Source organism: Seriola dumerili, unplaced genomic scaffold (assembly GCF_002260705.1).
Source record: "Seriola dumerili isolate Sdu_G_001 unplaced genomic scaffold, Sdu_1.0 BDQW01000050.1, whole genome shotgun sequence".
Lineage (NCBI taxonomy): Eukaryota > Metazoa > Chordata > Actinopteri > Carangiformes > Carangidae > Seriola > Seriola dumerili.
Window position 1 is genome coordinate 1,107,294 of NW_019174305.1, and position 20,347 is coordinate 1,127,640.

The 20,347-nt window shown below is 39.1% G+C and overlaps 1 protein-coding gene across 1 annotated transcript in view; it reads right to left on the bottom strand.

Annotated features, from left to right (window-relative positions):
• LOC111217889 (neuronal acetylcholine receptor subunit alpha-7-like) overlaps positions 1 to 20,347 on the bottom strand; it is a 43,007-nt gene that overhangs the window by 13,728 nt on the left and 8,932 nt on the right. The window contains exons 3-6 of the mRNA XM_022739910.1: positions 18,066 to 18,110; positions 14,027 to 14,136; positions 4,719 to 4,798; positions 3,694 to 3,861 (exon numbers count right to left, since the gene is read on the bottom strand). Of these exons, the coding sequence (XP_022595631.1) occupies positions 3,694 to 3,861; positions 4,719 to 4,798; positions 14,027 to 14,136; positions 18,066 to 18,110 (403 nt within the window). The remainder of the gene's footprint in view (positions 1 to 3,693; positions 3,862 to 4,718; positions 4,799 to 14,026; positions 14,137 to 18,065; positions 18,111 to 20,347) is intronic.

Below are 20,347 nucleotides of genomic sequence, written 5' to 3' on the forward strand. Positions count from 1 at the left end.
AAAGGCGAGGTCCCATTTCCATTCTGTGTCGATCAGCTCTGGGACAGTTTTTCCCTTTGTCAGGAGAAAGGCATTGATTTCAGGTAGCAGGTGGTAAAAATGCTTCAAAACTCTGCCCCGGCTTAACCAGCGGACTTCAGTGTGGTAAAGCACGTCTCCGTGGGCTGATTCTAGCTCGGAGAGAAAGGCTTGGAACTGCCTGTGTTTAAGTCCGTTTGCTCTGATGAAGTTTATGCAGGACACAATCACCTTCATGACAGATTCCCACCTCAGAACTTTGCAGCTTGACGCTGGCTCGGTCACGATCAAAGTCACGTCAGAATATACCATTGTGTGAGGAGGTGAAGATGAGCCACTATTAACTATAAATAGCTCATAACTATGGTCAATTTTAATTAGAATGCCAACCTTTAAGTACGGATATGTTATGATGTTATGATAGGAAAATGCAATTTAATAAAAATTGGTTGATGTTTAGAGGGATTGTCTGGGATCGTTAAGTGGGCCACTCCAATTGCTTTGGCGGGCCGGATGTGGCCCGCCAAAGCAAATACAAGCATAATACAATGATGTAATGGTGCAATCTTTTTTATATAGAACAGTAATCTACTCCACACTGTTTCACCTTGTGTATGAAAATAGATTTTAGCTAAATCTAAAATCACTATAAAGCACAGCCACGTCTATTGTCAGACAGAGGTCCAAAGTCAAGTCCCAGGTCCTTAACTTTGTGCTTTACAGAAATACTGTGTTTTTTCCACAGCAAATTTAATGTTGTTGCAAAATGGTAGATTCCTGTTCAACAACAGACTTTGTTTTCTGAATCTGTGGTTGATTAGCTACAGATTATTGCTTTTCGTCTGTAATGGAGCCCAGCAGGTGCACCAGGGTAGGAAAATGGCAATTAAGAAAAAGTTAGCAAGAAGAAAGATTATATAACTGTAAATCTGCACACTGACAAGTCACACCTGCAAACAAATACATATGAACATACAGTATGTTTACTGGATGTGTGAACATACATAGTAAACATGAGTTTTATGGTACAGGCTTAACATACATTCAGATCTGAACTTTGCAACCTTCAGATTTTGAGTCAATGTCTAATCACTTCACTATGCCTCCAAAACTGTTACAAACCACTCACAAGTACGCCATTGCTCATTATCTGTCTTATTGGCATATTCACATTTAAATCACTTTGGTCTGCTCAAATTCAAACGTGTGTGTGAGTGTGTGTGTGTGTGTGTGTGTCTCTGTGTGAAAGAGTGATGGAAAGTTACTTGTGCGTTAGTCAACAAATAATGGTGAGTAAAAATCAAGTGCCATGGATTTGATTAAGGTTCAAGCATCATTGCACAGCTGTCTGTATCAGCTGTGTTTAGTAATTCTGAATTCTGAATGAAGCCTTGATATTTAATCAGGAACATATTCAAAATACGCAACTCATTTGGGATGAGATGTCACCAAAACAAACTTGATTTAAGCCCAGAGAGGGGGTGTGTGTGTGTTTGTGTGCAGTGAAATTCAATTCACATTAATTGCATGGATTCCATTTCATTTCATTTAAACTGTGTCACCTGAATGCTGAACAGAAATAGCTTTTGTTAGCCATCTACTAATTTGATGGATTGCCGACCTGCAGATGCATCCACCACATCCTGTGTGTGTGTGTGTGTGTGTGTGTGTGTGTGTGTGTGTGTGTGTGTGTGTGTGTGTGTGGGGTTGGTTGGGTGTATGTGTATTCACTGGCATGGGCATGGGTATGTTCTGAGGTACCAGGACAGTGTGTGTTCTTGGCCAGCTTGCCGCCTGGCTGTGCCTGAATTAAGTGAACCATCCCTGGGCCAGCTGTCACCACACACACCCATGGCTTCCCCCTTCATTCCCCCAGCCAGCTGGGTCCGCTGACTTTGTGTGTACGCATGTTTGTGTGTATGAATATGAACTCTTCTGTTGCCCTCTGATTAACACACAAAATTAGGTTAGAGATGATGAGAGTTCTTCATTTGCACACACACACACACACACACACACACACATACACACAGAGACAGAGAGAGAGAGAGAGAGGGAACAAAGAGAAAGAATCAGTATATTTATATTTTTCTTGAACTTGTCAGTCTTTCTCTTTCTTTGTTTCTTGGGAAAAGAGAGAGAGAGAAACTGACAGGTAGGACCAAGAAAGAAACAAGGTAACACAAGGAATAATAAACTGAGCTGCTGGGAATGGTGGGAAATCCCAATGTGCTGCTATGACATGCCTAGCAATAAAATAAATCCTCTAAACAATGAGAATCATTCAGCCCTTAGTCCCTTAATTCCCTGACTGCCCACTGTTTACTGACTCAAGACAGATCACTGACAGATACATGTTATGGAAATAAGCAGATATCACATCAGGAATCCATTGCAATGTAAATTACTTAAAGAAAAGTAAAACTTTCTTTAAGAAGGCACCCAACTTTCATGTAGGTTTTGGCCTTTTTGACCAAAACAACAAATTTAACTTACAAATGTAGGTTTTTGAGCTGCAGTAAAACAAACCTGTTGGTCATGTATTTGAAATTGGACTCATCTTATACTAATTAGAAACAAGGTTTGAGTTTTCCTCATGAAATACATTTATATAATAAAGGGTATAAGAGTCCAAGATTTCATCAACTGGAAGAAATTGTGTGGATACAGCTGCACTAAACAGCAACAATATTCTCCAGGCTATCAGCAGCACTCTTTAACCAGGACTGATAGACAGGAAAATGTCAGTGAGAATGGCATCTTACCAGGAAGCTGACATTACTGAAACACCTGCTGTCAGAGCTGGGTGACACTGACTGGATGTCTTTACTCCCTGGAATATGACATGAAGGACCTGATATCGAAGTCTTTCTGTCAGACTCTTCATCAGTCTTTCAGATTCAATTTGATGCTCAGGCATATCCTGCAAATACTCATATGTAATTTTAATCCCTCTCAGCATCAGCCCTCACACCTCATTATGCCTCTGCGCCGGCGACAGCCAGGGCTGGAGGCATTATGTTTTCGGGTTGTCCATCTGTCCATCTGTCCCGTTCTCGTAAACGCGATATCTCAGTAACGCCCAAAGGGACTTTCTTCAAATTTGGCACAAACATTCACTTGGACTCAAGTATGAACTGATTTAGGTTTTGGTTGTCAAAGGTTACTGTGACCTCATAAAACACATTTTTGGCCATAACTCACAAATTCATACATTAATTATGACACAATTTAATACAAACGTAATCAAAAAAGTGATGACATTTTATATCCAATTGGTCAAAGGTCAACTTCACTGTTACATCATAATGTTCTGCAAAAACACTTATTCAATGCTGTAACTCAGGAAGGGAAGATTGTGACCATATTTCCTGCAACTTGGCTGATTGGTGGAGGTGATAATTCTAGTCTTATATGTTATGTCAGTATGCAGATTCTTTTCAATTTGTTTTTGTAGTTTGCTGTAATAAACAGCTCATTTAAAACTCTTTTCACTCACCAGGTAATTGTTAATTTGTTCTAAATTAACCACTTTTTGGTAAAACACACACATTTTGGGAAAGCAATGAAAATCAGTAATTTTGAGGGTGATCTCTCTGATTTCCTTTTTGTTTTGTTTTACTGGTGTTATGCACCTGAATGCATCTTAATTTGCCTGTCTCTTATTCCTCTTACCTACGAGGTCCCACTCCCCATTGGGTATGTAGGTAGAGATGTCTACATCCATCATCTGGAGGTCCAGCAGCCAGCCATTGTGAGTCCAGGAGCCAAACTTCAGGTCACACTTCTGTACATCAAATGGGAACCACCGTACGTCGATGTAGCAGGTACTCTTCAAGATGCCTGGAGAGATGTGTTTGAGAAAGTTACTTTTTAAAAAGTGCTTTATTTATTTTGATTCATAATTTGATTCATTGAAAATTAACTTCGGCATTTCACTTCCACTTGAGAAAAACTATTTTTGATGTATCACAGTGGAATTCATCAAATTACTGTAAAATCCTGACATAAGTCTCAACACTGCAGCCTAGTTTACTGACAAATTAAATACAAACCTACTAAGAATTTAACTGTGTCAAAGAAAAATAAAACATACAATCTTACAACTGATGAAATGAACTAAAAATAAGACCATTAATGTACACGCTTTCTTAGTAGTAGTAGTAGTCAGGTTACTCATCAGAGTACGTCCCTCCTCACTAATGGTGTGTAACAAACAAAACACAGTCACCATGGTTTTGGTTTGCAATAAGTAAAAATCTACTTTCACTGAGAAGTAAAAATCATAAGATGTACTCTATATGTAGGCTGTGTGTGGCTGTTGTTTCAGTAGTGTTCAGTGCCTGTGTCTCAACATGTGAAAGGTCCTATGATAAAAGCTGCAATAAAATGTATGTAGTTGAAGCAGGAGTTACATGTAACTTAGACGTCTAAAATCCTTTCAATTTTCAAAATTTAATCCAGTATTTTTACCTGAAGATCACCATGCTTACTGGGAAAGTTGCACTCAGTGAGTTAAGTGAGAGTGAGGAGGTTGTTGTGATAATGTGATAATGATGATGACAGTGCTAATTGTGTTTGTGAAGACGACTGCGATCGTCACGTCTGATAATACAGCCACGTTAACAACAGTGAAAAAGGATATATGGGATATGTAACGCAGTGAAAAGAGAAGACACAGAAGATCTTGAATGCATCACCTGGTGGGATGTACTGGCAGGCCCCTGAGGCATTGACCAGCACATTTGTATGGAACGTTGCATCAAACCTCTCATCAGCGCTGCGGACAGAGAAGAGTGCTTGGATATAACATTAAAACAAAAATGGAGCATTTAGAGCAGGTTCAAGAAAATAAGAAAGACTGAGAGAAAAAAAATGAGAGAGAAGTTAAAAGCCAGAGGTCGTAGAGTTGAAAGTAGAAAGGTAAAAACAGACGCAAAGAGGAACCCAGACGATAAACAGCAGGTGAGAATGAAGGTGACATAGAGATACGAGGGGGATTAGTGTTGATCTACCCAGACAGGGTTTAATTTTGCTGATCATCGTAAACAAACATGGTTGTCTGCCATCAAGACGTCCTTCAAACAGAGAGGCATTATGTACCTAAACCAAAGTACGGACATCATAATCAGAAAATTACACATTTTTCACAAGGACAAAAATAACCCCCCAGAAAATTACTACATCTGTGTTTTTCTGTCAGAGAGTAAAACCATAGGGCTGTACATATCTGGGAACAGATGTTCTTACAGTTGTAATTGCAAATATTGGGGACAGTCAGGGCTGTAGTACAGTAAAAACAAACAGAAACATTTCGTCCCGGTTAATTCAATACCTTGAACAAGAGTTTTCTGAGGGACAGATTTCAAAAGACATTCAGTTAACAAGTATTCATTAACAGAAAAGCACTGAAGTGCAGATCCCTGCACTGAGGCCACACAGACCTCTGCATTTGTTGTTTAAATCTGAATCTGCATTAAAATACACATAGTGACAAACAATTACAGTGACCATGATTTTTGGAGAAAACCTAAAGGAATTTTAGGGCTTTCAACAAAAATAATTCAGGCTCATGGCCGCCAAGTAATGAGCAGTAATTTTTTTATCATGTTGCTGTAGCTCTATCTCACACCTGACATACACATCTTTCATCTAAAGTAGTTATAGCAGTTTATGTCCACACCTTCAAGAAATAAGGTCATTTCTGTGCATAAACTAAGTCCCATAAAGTGAAATTGAAATATGTTAAGTACTTTTTAACCAAGCAGCATGGCTCTGAATGACTGTGATCCCTTGATTTTTTTTTCCTCTTGCTATCATGACGTTAACATTTTCTAATATTGAATAAAATATCTGGACAACTGTTGGACAGATTGCTGCACATACTGATGCCCCCCACAGAGTGAGATGCAATCATTATCTGGTCCCCTAAACCTTTCATCATAGAATTTGAATTTGTCCAGTACTTTGATTCATGATGAACTACCAGAAAAGCTAATGACATTGCCTTCAGCCACATCTGTACTTTATTTTATTGCTAATTTGCAAATGTCAGCATGCTAATGTGATGGTGAACATGGCAAATATTAAAAGTGCTAATCATCAGTATGTTAGCGTTGGCAGTGTGAGCATGTCAGAGATGACATCAGCATTTAGCTCAAAGTACCAGTGTGCCTAAGAAAAGACTGATCTGTTCTGGTATTGTGCTGAATAATGGAACAGACAGGAGCTGATGGACAAAAAAAAAAAAAGAAAATGTACAGGACTGAAAATAAAACTTTTTTGACAGATGTAATGAGACAATAAAAGACTTCCTGTGATGGCAGGATAATATTCATTCAGAACTAGTGCGGTATTTATTAATATCTTTCAGTATGCAGTGACCCCACAGGTACACTGTAGAATGAATGCACCTCAATTTGAGCAATGAATGAGTGCCAGACAATAGTCTGACTCACACTATCATCTATTACTGCTACTACCATTTACACTATCAGACTGGAAGCAGAGGGAGAAATGAGGGGCATGCTGAAAGTCTTCCTGAAGTCTTTTTGTTAGACAAGTAGAACATAAATTTTAGCAAAGTGCACTGGGACTGAGCCCAGAAGGCATATAACAGGACAACGCTTTACCCAATGCAGACTTATAGCTGCTACATCAATAATCTAAATCTAATAACTCTTTTCACTGAGCGTAGGGTGGAAAAACAAAGAGGCTGTGAGAATACTTTGGAACAGCTGCAATTGCTCTTATCCATTGCTGGGAATAAATGAACTAAATTAGCATTTAGTCTTGTAATGTTATTTGGAATACATCTACCTAACATATACATTAACTGGGTGGCATTAGCATTTAAAATGTGAAAGGATTAATTTCCTGTTCTAAAAACCATCTATCAAAACACAAATGCAGGAAACGGTGAATGTGAGAGAGGTTCTTTTAAATTAAAGTTCAGCCAATGCCTGGATTGGCGAACGTCATAGCATGGGAAGATTTATACCATGGCTAAACAATGAGTAGCAAACTCACATAAGCATCTAGGGAATTCCTTGATGCATAACCTTAACCACATCTTAATCCAATCACTAAGTAGAACATGTTTCCATAAGGTCATATGCCATGTGGAAAAGATAAATGCACGATGAAGGTATTGAATCCTAACTGAGTCCTTTTGCCTGCACTGGGATTCACCAAGAACAAAAGAAAAAAATTTGAAAGAAAATGATATGCTATCTTCTTGCATAACAAATAATGCTGTCAAAAGGAAGATATCACCATAGTGAAGAGAAAGAACAAGAGATAATCGGCGGTAGAAGTGACTAGCCTACTAAAACCACTGAGTAATCAGTCATCGATATGGACATTCTTTAAGTGTGCTCCTAAAGAAATCCACAAAGGCCTGAATAATAAAGTTTTATGCAAATTAAAGAATGCCTTTCTCCTCCACCCCGGCAGAATACATATATCTAGAACATACTGCTTTAATACCCTCTGGCTCAATGAAATGGCGTCACCTGCATTTACATTTAATTCCTTTAAAAACATTGCTAAAATATCATCATCATCATCATCATCATCATCATCATCATCATCATCATCATCATCATCATCATCATCAACAGATGCTTTCAAAGCCAGGAAATACAGCACCATACAGTCTAGATTCTCAAGGAAAAGCATCTCTACATGTAAAGCAAACAGCTGGACAGAGAGAAGATTTACATTATTTACATAAAAAACACAATGAAAGAAGGAAAGTCAGCCCCTTTGTGTGGCATCCTCCCAAGTGTCTGTAAATGGTGAAATATTCAAAATTATGCCTGGTACAGGACAAATGGCTCCTTTATTATTCATCTGAAAAGAGTTTTGGTTTGTTGCTGGGTTGAACAAGGCACATACAGAACATACAGCTGTCTACCTTTTAGATCCTCCACCAACTCTGAGAGACTACCCTGCTGTGGACTTAGAAAACAGACTATCCTGCATCTATTATAGTGGAAACTTGTAAAACTCTGCACATTCTCTGCGAATGAAATAACATCCATCCATCCATTAGCTATAACGCTTATCCTTTGAGGGTGGCAGGAAGGGCTGGAGCCAATCCCAGCTGACATTGTGCGAGGGCAGGGTGAACCGTGGACAGGGCACTAGTCTATCACATGGCTGACAAATAGAGACAACCATTCATGCTCACATTCATAGGCAATTTGGAGTCGCCGATCAACCCAACCTACATGTCTTTCAACTAAGGGAGGAAGGCACGATGAGAACATGCAAAATTCGCACAGGCCCCGGCCGGCAGGTTCAAACCCAGAACCTTCTTGCTGTGAGGCAACAGCGCTAACCAATGCACCACTGTGCAGCCCTGAAATAGCATCAAGGACAAAAATTGACTTTTGTCCTATGGTGTTGTTTTACAAACTACATTATGATCAAACAATATGTCTGTAGCTCCCGGGTAGTGTAATGGACCTACCCAGAGACTCCGAGAAAGTTCTTTGAACTGCTGTTTGCTGTGTAGTCACACGTAGTCACACAGAGTCACTCCTCTTGTTCTGCAGAGAAATCTCCAACATAGCAGCACTCAGCCTGGGGCTTCTGACCTTTGGCATCTTCCCACTTCCTAGACCCCCTGTAGCTTCTTCCACACCAGAGAGCTGACTTTCCATGCTCCCAGAACCAGTTTTCACAGTCAGAGGTCAGGACACCAGGGCTTTCGCCATTCCCTTGATTGACAGGGCCCTGAACCGTACACCCAACCTTACAGGAGGTGGGCTTACTTGGCACGGCTGCAAGCTCCCCTCCAAGGGTTGGCTCAAGTAGGGGACCTGAGGCAAGGTTGCTTGATCCAAAGGTTGCCCTTCAGACAAGGCTATGCATGAAACAAACAAGTTTATATGAAGTGTAAACCATGTTTAGAAGTGTTTATAGCTGCGAATGGCCACACTCCAGGGTGAGACAAAATAGCTGCTGTCTTAGGGAAGGGCAAGACGCAATGAATCTTACAAGCAGGAAGAAGGGGCGTTCACAGTATAGCACCTCGCCAACTGTTGCCTGAAGTTGACGTGCTTGTCAGATTGTCAGTTTCAGGAAGTTTGAAAAATTGCCTTACACTGCCCCCTGTATTCCAACGTGTGAAGTGCCGTTTGACAGTCTGACAAGTGATTTATTTGTCTGGTCTGATCTGGTCCCGTTTGTGTTGCTTCAGGTGCTGACGAGACATGAAATAGTCCAGTTTGACTTACAGATCTATGAGTGTGAAGGCTTATCATACACCAAAACTCTTTTGTCTTGACAATTGTGAGGCAAAGGGTAGATAGACGAACGTGATCGACCAGGCATTGCATTGAAATTCCTGTTGCATCTCCAGACTGGCCTCATCCACATTTATGCGTTTTTTCATGCAGACCTTTGGAAAGCCACACACACAGCTTTCTGAGATTGGATTTGGGAATTGGTCAAATATTTTCATTTCATTATGAAACTGCTTTGGGACTAAACAGACTGTGGCAGAGGAGGTCAGTCGAGTAGGCGGTCCTTCACTGTGGCCCAGGGCGCATTTGTGTTCACATTACTAAAAGAATATGGCCACATGTGGCCCTGACCACCTCCAAATGTGGTTTGAATGATTGGATCTCATATGCGTCTTCAGTGCATCATGGCTGGATTCACACGTGTACTTGTGATCAGATCACCCGAGATGGATGTAAATGCCAGGTCTGAACAGGGCCTAAATGATGTCTGGTTTTCCCCCTCTTTATGACGGTATTGTCATCATTCGAAACACCTAAACAACACTTTTGATCTCCATTCAGACAACACAAAGTCCATTGCTTTTTGTATATGTAAAAGCTGAGAATGACATGAATCTGCTTTATTCTTCATTATTTAAGAGGCTTACATTTTTACTTTTTATACATTTTTTGTGTTTCTCATACTTTGTCCCTGCTGAAATCTTGATACTGCAATGACCTAATTTTCCCGATGGTAATAAGTGAAAGTAATTCTTATCTCAAGTTTTTAGTCGGCTTTCTTTCTTGGTTCCTTGCTTCATAAAAATAGAAATGTATGATTGTACTCATGATTTATACTGCATGCATAAGGAATGTCAGTTTCAATCTGGGTCTGTGTCAGGACTATATTGTCGTTATCGTTAGTGATCGCTGATCCCCACCGTAAGCTGCTTAATGTTCTGTATCATCCCTGTTAGACAGCCAAAATTCTCCCTTTTCTCTCCCTTTGTCTCTCTCTCTCTCTCTCTCTCTGTCTCACTTTCTCTCACACACGCAACTCGAGCTAAGCTGGAAATCTGTCATCCCTGCCACCCACCCCATTTAAGAATCCTCAATCACCTTGAAGGTAGAGCTGCAAAGCCAGCGCCATCAATCAGCTTCAACTCTGCCTTGTATCGTGTTGTCTTTGCCTCATTACAGTGTGATTCTTTGGGTAAGAAAGACAGTATGTGTGATTCTGAGTAACGCAAAGGATTCATACATTAAAAACGACATACATATGCTCTGCTGGGGCTCGACAGTTTAAAAAAGGCCTACAATCTCACAACCTCTTTTCCAGTTAGTAACACTGTGAAAAAGCTGTTTTAGACACATAAACAGCAGCACCACACACCACTTATTCCACTTATTCCCTCAAATGGAATTTCCTTGCACAGTAATTTGATTTATGTTTAGTAAGTCAGAACTGTCTTCCATCACTTTGCTGTGTGAAACTGGAAGAAAAGCTTGCTATTGCAATAACGTGACTAGACTGTAGCGCATCTGTTTTTTGTAATTTTTTTCCCCCTGTTACTGAATTTTATCTAATGTACTGAAACTTGTACACTGTATATCTATCTTAGTCTTGCAGGTCCAAAAATTCTGAAATCTTCCAGAGATATAAGAACTTAAAAATAGAAACTAGATTTCTGTGCAAGGTAAGCATATATAGACCTGTTTAAGACCTGTATCTTTTTTGTGCCTGGTAAAGTCATGTTGGGTTTTGCTGTTGTTTTTTCAGTACGTCAAAGCTGTTTTGTAGAGGGTAAATGTTTTAGATTTGTTTACCATGTAGGCAGCTGTCTATAAATCTAATAAATATCTGAAAGCAGCTTGTGTCTGAGGACAAAATTGGTGCCACAATAAAGGCTGAAACACAAAGGACTCTGGAAAGTAATCAAGTCGCTCACTGGCAGACTTGGGAGGTCCTTGAATTGTTTTTAAACCAGAGAAGGTCCAAACCACGTTGTGAATATCAATCTCACAAAACACCTAGCAACCTGAATTCTTTGTATCTTTGTAATCTGGCCAAGCAGCGGGAGCACAGGCAAGGAGCTTCATCTCCATCCAAATAATAGAAAGCCAAAATGGCTTAGTAGGTTGAATAGGACAGAGGTTCTGTTAGACTGACCTCTGAATCAAAGAAACCAACAAAATGCTCAAGAGACAGATTGTCTCTTTCTTGATATCAAATCCTCATTCTCTGACAAAGGTATGAAAAGACGCTAGTTCAGCCAGATGAATGTTTCTTCTGAGAGCTCAATATGAGAGTGACTCTGCTTCAAAGACATGGTGAAATTATACAACGATGTTTAAAACAGATTAAAATATTGCATATGAATAAAGGTACAATACAGAAATTAAATAAAGTTGATATACAGTAATTCTTCTCAGACTGGACACATTATTAGACATTTTCAATGGCTTTTCTGTTGACATTTCCAACCAGTTGACGCACTGCTTTCAGTAGGCCAATTTTTACAGCACTGCCCATTACAGGCAACAGATGCAAAGCCCCTGGGAGTTATGGTTTATGTCATCCCAGAGGGAATCGGCTCAATCATCTCATTAAATGGGGCAGTATCCATGTGTGAAATTTCATCTGGGGACAATGTCTATACACTGTGTTATTGGGTAAACAGAGCCCAGGCAATCTAGAGTATCTGCCCATGTACTGTATAACAGAAAACAAATAGGTGTAGAAGAAGTAAGAAAGGAGAAGGAGAGGAGAGCAGAGGAGAACAGAAAAAAGTGAGAGATTAACCACTGTGCTGATCGCGCCTGTGGCCAGTAGGTACGGTTACAATTAGCAGCAAAACTGAGCTTTTATTATTCGTCTTTCTTCATCCACTGCTTCGAGTCAATATACTTTATTAAATAACCACTCTAATTCATGAGAGTAAAACTACAGTGTGGGTGATTTTAAATGCAAAAGGGTGAATTAACAAATTTCTCTGTCAGTACAGAGTAGAAATCCTGTACGCCTGTGGAACAAGGATTTCATTTGACCAGTAAAATGACCAGTTAATGCTTAATTCTGATGTGACATTATAAAATATTGAATATAATTTCCTGTGAATCATTTGTACGCTTTTTACATGACTATTTTAGTTGTAGAATATTCAAGTGGATATTTAGAGCTGAGATCATTAATCAATTCATGTTTAGCTGATAAACAGGAGAATAACTGCAATTATTTTAATGATTGATTAATTGTTTATGTCATTTTGTGAGTTTAGAATTTTTAAGATGCTCTGTGACGTCTTGTCAAAAATTAGTTCTGTACATGGATTAACATTTTGTGTAGGTTTAGTTTTAGGCATTAATGGCCCTGAAATTTGAAAAAAGGAAACATTCTATCTCCAGAATCAATATCTAATTTGGTTCAGGACAGATCTAGCTGCAAAGTATGTATGTATGTTTACAGGCACCTGCTACTTTGGACAATAAAACAGAACTTCCCTGTCTGTCAGAATGTGAACCACTCAGATTGCAGATTGAACCAATTAGGGATGGGTATCGTTAAGAATTTAACAGTACTAATACTTGTATTAGTACTGTAGTACTCCCACTTATCGATCCGGTACTTTAACGGTACTGTTATCGGTACTTTTTTGTCATTTTGTAAGAAAAAAACAAAACAAATGAAGAATAGTATTAACATTGCTTATTTTGTCATAGCATTGCTTAACAAACTAACAAGAAAAGAACGTGCCCATAACAATCAGATAGCTATCGGTTACTTTTCATCATTAACCCATGTTTGTATAATTTAATTTACTGTGTGTGGCTCCAGGCTGCAGCATACAGAACACACATGACACATTGACGCATGAACTACAAGCTAGTCGGTCGAAAACTGTGAACTGTACGTTTTTCCATCTGTGTGTAACAGACTTTCACTGGATGTTTCCAGGGATCGCTTGTGTTTCTGCTCTTAAATTCAAAAGACTGAACCACACTTGAAAACATTTAGCTCTCTCTGCCATTGACACTAAGAGCAGAGTCTGTGTCTCTGTGCTGCGCTGTGCTCTGGCGTATGACACAAAGCTGCCCCCGCCCCTCACAGAGAGAGAGAGAAAGAGAGACAGAGAGAAAGAGGTCTCGCCTCTGGGTTGGGAACAGTGAAAATGCGTCATTCATAGACGAGTGTCTTAATCAGAAACGGAGTTGGTGAGATAGAATGCGCTTTTATGCCCTATGTTTTAAAAAACAGGAACTCTATTTTCTTAATTTCTCAAGTACTGAGTGTAGAACCGATAACGTCAGCTTATCGATACTCTCGTCTTCAGCCCTGGGGCCTGTTTAATTTTGGTTTTTGTACTCATCCCTAGTAACAATTCAGTCAAGCAAAAATGCCAAACATTTGCTGTTTCCAGCTTCTCAAATGTGAGAATTTGACTTTTTTTTTTCTTTATCATACATGACAGTTAACTGATAATCTTTAAGTGCAAGACTTGTCTTTTGACAAATTGGGCAATTTTAAGACACCGTTTTAAGAAATGATAATGGCCCTTTTTTAACTATTTTTGTAAACAAAATGATTAATCAAGAAAATAACGGAACTATTTATTTATTGATGATGAGTTTAATTTTGAGTGTTTTTTTTTTTTTTTGGTTTATTTGTTTCATTAGTCACTCTGTCTAAAATCTCTTATCATCACATTGTGTTGGACACTGAGTAAAAAGGACTCGGCTGTTTAAAAGTCTTGGGGCACAAGGCAGCTTTAACATACCTGTTGTAGAGGAGGATATCTGGAACCCATATCAGATTAGAAGGGAAGCGAAGGTTCTGCACCCCGGGGTAGCTCTCTGGGTTCCATGAAAGGTAAATATCTGTCCAGTACTGACAGAAACAATGGACAGAGAAAGTCATCAAAAATAAAGGAATTCATTTAAAAAGCAGCCAATGAGGTGAGGACATAAAAACAAGGACAAAAGACAGGATTATAAAAGTTCAGTGAGAGTCTGACAGACAAGGAGCCAAATGCCAAATTTAAGGCTCTTTTACTATAGTCTGCTTTTGGCCACGCAAGCCAATTTGTTGCTGTTGTTGTTGTTAATCTCGTGTTTGGCAAGACAGCACATTAGCAACCTTCACAGCTCTGACAGCAAGACGTGTTTCACAGCTTAAATAATGTCGGTACTATAACACGCACACTGCATACATAATTTGAGCATCATAACATCGTTCCTTAAAATACATTCTGGCACCTAATGGTAAAGTAAAACCAAAATGCGTCAGAGCTCACTTTATAAAATCATCAGGAGAGTTCTTAGCTTGATCATAATTTTATGATCAACCCTAAACGATGAGAAATCTTTAACTGGCCCTTCACACAGGCTGATTTTCCAACAGCTGCTGGCTCTTATACTTTGTCTCCAGCTCTGATAATGAAGCCTGGCAGTGACACCTTGCCAAGCCGACAGTTGTTGGCACTGACCCCTGCACTCCCATTTGAGCCTGGGCTCATATTCAGCAAAGGGCTAACTGAGCCCAGCATCAAAGTGTTTAGAAGGACAAAGAAGGAGTGTGTGTTGTGTGCCGCCTCTGTGCCTCTTTTCATGACTTACAATGAGTAGCAAGATGATGTGTTATCTGTGGAACGGTGTGTGTGTGTGTGTGTGTGTGTGTGTGTGTGTGTGTGTGTGTGTGTGGCATGTAAGCACATTTGTGTGTGTTACTGTTGTGTCTTTCTATATGTGTGCGTGTCTAGTATGTATAGGAGCCACATATATAGATGGAGGCACTCAGATGCTGTAGCCAGAGGGCACATTCCCTATGGAGCAAACACAGTCCCCTTACTAATGTGGCCACAGCACTACGGTCACGTCCGTTTGTGCCCACGTACGTATGTGTGTGTTCTTGCATATGCACAAGTGGACGTAACTTATGTGTGTAATGTGTATGTTGTGTTTGTGTGGGCGATTGTTTGTGCATGTGCATGTGTGCATGTTGCTGCAAATCTATGCATGTGCGCCTCTGTCTAATGATTTTACAATCGACGCAAAAATCATATTCTCTTCAAAGAAAACCATCTTAAGTGCTCCCGCTGACATATGTCTCCACTCGCGCAACTAATGACTTAATCACTACACTTGTTATCTGTGGGCCTTGGCGGTTTGGTGCTAGAGAGCCTCCTTTTCATGTTTGTTGGCTGGGAAAGCACAACTAACAGCCAACAGAACAAATCACAGCTCAGTAACTTTGTAGTCTGACAGGAACAGATGAGGAGGACACTAGGCTACGTAAGGTAACAGCTGTCTAAGAATGGGTTTGGAGTTACATAACAGGAATTTAAGCAAGTGTCACTAATTTGAGACAACAAGGTTCTTAATGAAAGAGTGTGGAATTTATTGTCTGAATGTAAGACTAAGGCTGACACATGTTAGGGTGTAGGATATATACACATTCATGAACATAACAGGTAAAATTATTGTATTTAGCAATTGTTTTTAATTGTTTTTTGTTATTTATAATGACCGTCTGTGCATCTTTGATGTGCATGTACCCCCCCTCCAAACAAACTTGCAGCCTCATTAGCCAGATCAGTCAAAATACTGCTAATTAGAGGGATAATTGGATGATAAATTGCTCTTAAATCATTACTTACAAGTTTACTTAAAGGTTTTTCTTTTCCATGAAACTACACGTAAATTCCAAAAAATGATTTGGAACACTTGTATGTAAGTCATCACTGTATAAGCCATGTTGATTTATGGATCAGAGATATCTGCCTTCACCCAAAAATAGTGGAAGTGAATGAAATTTCATTCAGGGTGCTCACAGCAAAGCTGGAATGTATTTAACTTTCCAGAAAATAGTGTCCCACTTACACTAGATAACCCCACTGTAAACAATATCTTCAGTAGAAAGTTGTTCCAGTGAAAACTCTTGACAGCATCAAGTTAGCAAAAGGCGCAGTCTCTGGAGAGACACATTGCGTGGGTTTCTAAAATTTTCTGTACTACAAACAATTCCATTCACCAACATTATATTGAGATGTAGGCAGGAATATCTGAGGCAAAGATCTTAAAATCTGGGTGGAATAATTTTTTTGGGTGATTTCAGTGATAATAATAACACATAATAAGCCCTAAAAGCTGGGTGTTGAGGAGGACACTAATACTCAGTTCTTAGAAAACGTAAGCTCATTTCAATTCTCACAGTTAGAAACCACATGAAATCCTATCCATTGGGATGTGGGACATTCATTGCCTGATAAACCTGTAATCCTAAAATCCCCCCTCCATGCTGGGGAGGCGAACCTGGCCCTTCTCCGTCTGACTGTCTGTGAGCTAGTTAATGTACTTCTCAGGTCTCCTTCAAAATCTGCTGCATCTGCAAAGCCCCCTTAAGCCATTACACCACAGTGGGTGCCAGTATTAAAGAGGTGGCTTCCTGAATAATTGATTCATTCATAACTTGTAAGCCAGTCAGCAGCCAACTCAACCTGACTGAGCGTAGGCTGTGACATCCTTAACGGGCTATTCTGACTGAGGCTGCTGTGATAATGAGGATGCTGTAGCTACCCGACTGGTCTGATAACATTTTCCTCAAGGTACTGAGCATTTTAATGCATATTTCTTGTACCATAAACTTACATTCAACTGTCTTTAATGTGATAGATGTGCTGTAGCTGAGCGAAGTAGCTTAGTTGCACATGCTTAGATGGCAGTACATGGATGCTGTTAAGAATCTGACAACTGACAGTTCACTAAACCTAAACCTTTATTCCCCGAACAGCGATTGTCCAATCGTAGCTTAGCAACTGACAAACATTGGATTTCTCTGCTGTAGTGGTGTTAAATGGGCTGTTGTAAGAGCCACACTCAGTTGCTAAGAAGGTTGGGCCTTTCCAAAACCTAAAATGAATTAAACAGTGTGTTTATCTGCTCCAACACTGTTAGCTGCTGTTGTTAGCATGTTTGGCTAACTGGCTTAATACTTACAATAGTAAACAAACGACACCTTAAGGCCAAAGATTTAGCATATCATTAGCTAATTGCATTAGTGACAGTGTTTTCAAGTCATGGAGCTAACATTAGCTTCATTAGCTTGCTGTTTAAGGAATTAAATAGAATTTCAATTGTAAATCTGCCACTGTTGTCACTGTAAAGTGCATGTGTGCTGTGCCAGGAAAGCAAAGTTTGACAGGCAGAGAAACAAACTCAACATGTCACTTGTTGTAAAGTAAATATAAAATTTAACAGGTTAGAGGTAAGAGAAAGTAAGTGCGAGAAATGTCTTGAAAGATATATCTTTGAAAACCTAATTTGTTGTCTTGTTGGGATATTTTTATCGCCATCCCTGTGTGATATAGTTTATGATGTCTGTAAATCTTATATCATGCTATTATTAAATATTATAAAATAATAAATAATCCACTATAATCCTTTTTGACACAAGCTGATGTCACTGCCTTTGTCACAGCGAAAGAAAACAAGGGCTTGCATTTAAACTGTTCTGACACTGTTTAACCTAAGGTTCAGGCTTATATTTTACATTTTGTCACATGAGGCCCAGGAGATTCACTGCGATGTATTAACTTGTTTTTTCTGTCACAAAACAAAAGGCTATTATTTGCATCTTTAAATCATATCATACCTGGCTCTATGCCTTCAAAAGCAGTCAGGTGTGAACTCTTTTTGAAAAATGAATGAATGGCAGAGCCCACAGGACAAAAACATCGCACACAAACACCTTCCAAAAATATACTAAATGACAATTATCACACAGTGATCACACAAAAAGTGCTTGGAGAGGAGACGTACCAGCTGCAGCCAGGCGTTTGTGATCAACACTTGGTTCTTTTCATCCTGGAGGGAAACAGCAGGAGAGAGAGAATGATCAGCAGGAAGTAGACATGGCTTTACAAAATATTCTGCAGGGAGAGAGAAAATAAAAAAAATAAATAGTAAACATGAGGTGAGATTATGGGACAGATCAGCAATCATGGCGAACTGCAAAGCAGATGACTCAGCTGGCGTGATCTCTGAATGACAATGATGCACTCCAGCTTTTTGCTCTGTTATGAGATTCTTGTAATTTAATGCAACAGAATTCATGTTTGCCATTTTTAAAAAAAAAAAACTTAAACAATACAACAATGTTAAAAAGACAAAAAAGGTCAAACAGCAATTTGTGCAGGAAGCAGACAGTGACGCTGAGCAGAAAGGATGGGGCTTTTCAACAAACAGATGAGTTTACAGTAAATTATATTAGCGTCATGAAAACAGAAATATACAGTGGCTGCAGCTGCATTTCAGGATATTTCACAAGGGTCAGCTCGTGGTCAAACGGACAGAGAGAAAAAGAGATGAGAGGACAGAGGCTGAGATAGTTCAAGAAAAAAATTGAAAGATGATAGAAGCAGAGGCACAAGGAAGAAGACCAAAAAAAAAAAAAAATCTGCAGTAGGAATGGACTTCTTTGGATTGTGCTTTGCAGAATCCCACATGACAGCGACAAGCATTGCTCCTTGTTGCACACTGGTACGCTGCATGTCTGACACGTTACACTCGCTCTTACCCCTGAAAATATGTGCAAACTGCCTTCGTGGACTAGTCCTATTTTATTTTCATGAAATCACTGGAGTGACTTATCACGTTATCTTCTACCCATGACTGATGCTGGAATAACACCGCCAGCTCAACCCTCTGAAAACTTTTCTTTTAATGTTACTGTGGTAAAATCCAATCATGAAATCAATTTGCTCATTTTATTTCTTTCTCTGTCTCATCCCACCAGACCTAATCTACTGTATAGTTTTCTATCTTATCACAAAGTTTTACACTCTTCTCACTTGCTTCACGCTGCTTGTTTCGCTCCCAGGACTGGACGAATCAGACTTGTTCCTTTGTCGTGAGACACTCGCAGAGGAGTGCGCTTTGATTTGACCTTAGCTGTGCACAAGGTAGTTGAATTATTGTCTTCACATGGGAACAAAAGGGACAAATAAATGTCTCAGGAAAGGCTTCGCTGTAATGAACATGTTCTAAAGCATGCAAAATCACCAGTGTGGTTCATTTAAAGGTCTTTGAAGAGAAAATCTGTCGCATTAAATTAGATTATAGAGCATAAGCCTTATCACTGCACCACTGCCACTATACAAAACACATTTTTTAGACTTGATTGTGATAATTCTTTTATCCAGACACCTCAGTTTTTTAACCACATAAGGAGGATTGATTTGCTCTGGAAATGAAAGTAAGATGAGTTTAGACTAGAGACCATCATCAGCACTCATCCCCTCTGCCACTTTATTAGGTACACCTAGCTCAGTTCAGGTTTTTGTAAACTTTTGAGAGATGTTGAGTAAAATTGAGTAATTTTGGAGGCTGCAGCTTTACTGCTGTTGACCTTTACTGCATTATACTGAGAGATGTTTAATATTTTTTTCCTCATTGATGTAAATGGGTTGGACAAATGTATGCATATGCTTGCAAATATAGTTCAGTGCATAACTGCAGCTTCAAACAGTTGCCAACTACTAGTCGGATACATCTGCATAAATATGTATCATTAAATTTTTGTAAAAGCATTGATTTGATTGTACTGCATTGGTATTTAATTCTTTATTATTTAAATTGTGAAAGTTTATTCAACGAAACCTGCATATTTCATAGACTAAAAGCAGATAAATCTGGGTCAATCTGGGACGTTCATAAATTGAGTTTTGATCTGATTAACCTGAAAAGGATTTATATGAAGTTAAACATGCCCTTATATACATACAATAGTTGTTTACATACAGTGTTTTTCTCCAAAATGTAGTGTTTATATTGTTGAGGTGTAGTGGAGAAAAGTATCCAAGTACATTTGCTCAAGTTTTGTACTAAGTAAATCTTTGTAGGTACTTGTGCATGAGTATTTCTGTTTTATGCTACTTTATACATCTACTATATACATATTCACTACAGAGACAAATATTGTCCTTTTAACTCCATTATATTTATTTTACAGCCATAGTTACTAGTTATTATTCAGATTAATATTTCAGTAAACACTAAACAAACTTATAAAATGCAATGCTTTGCTTATAGAGCTTAGACCA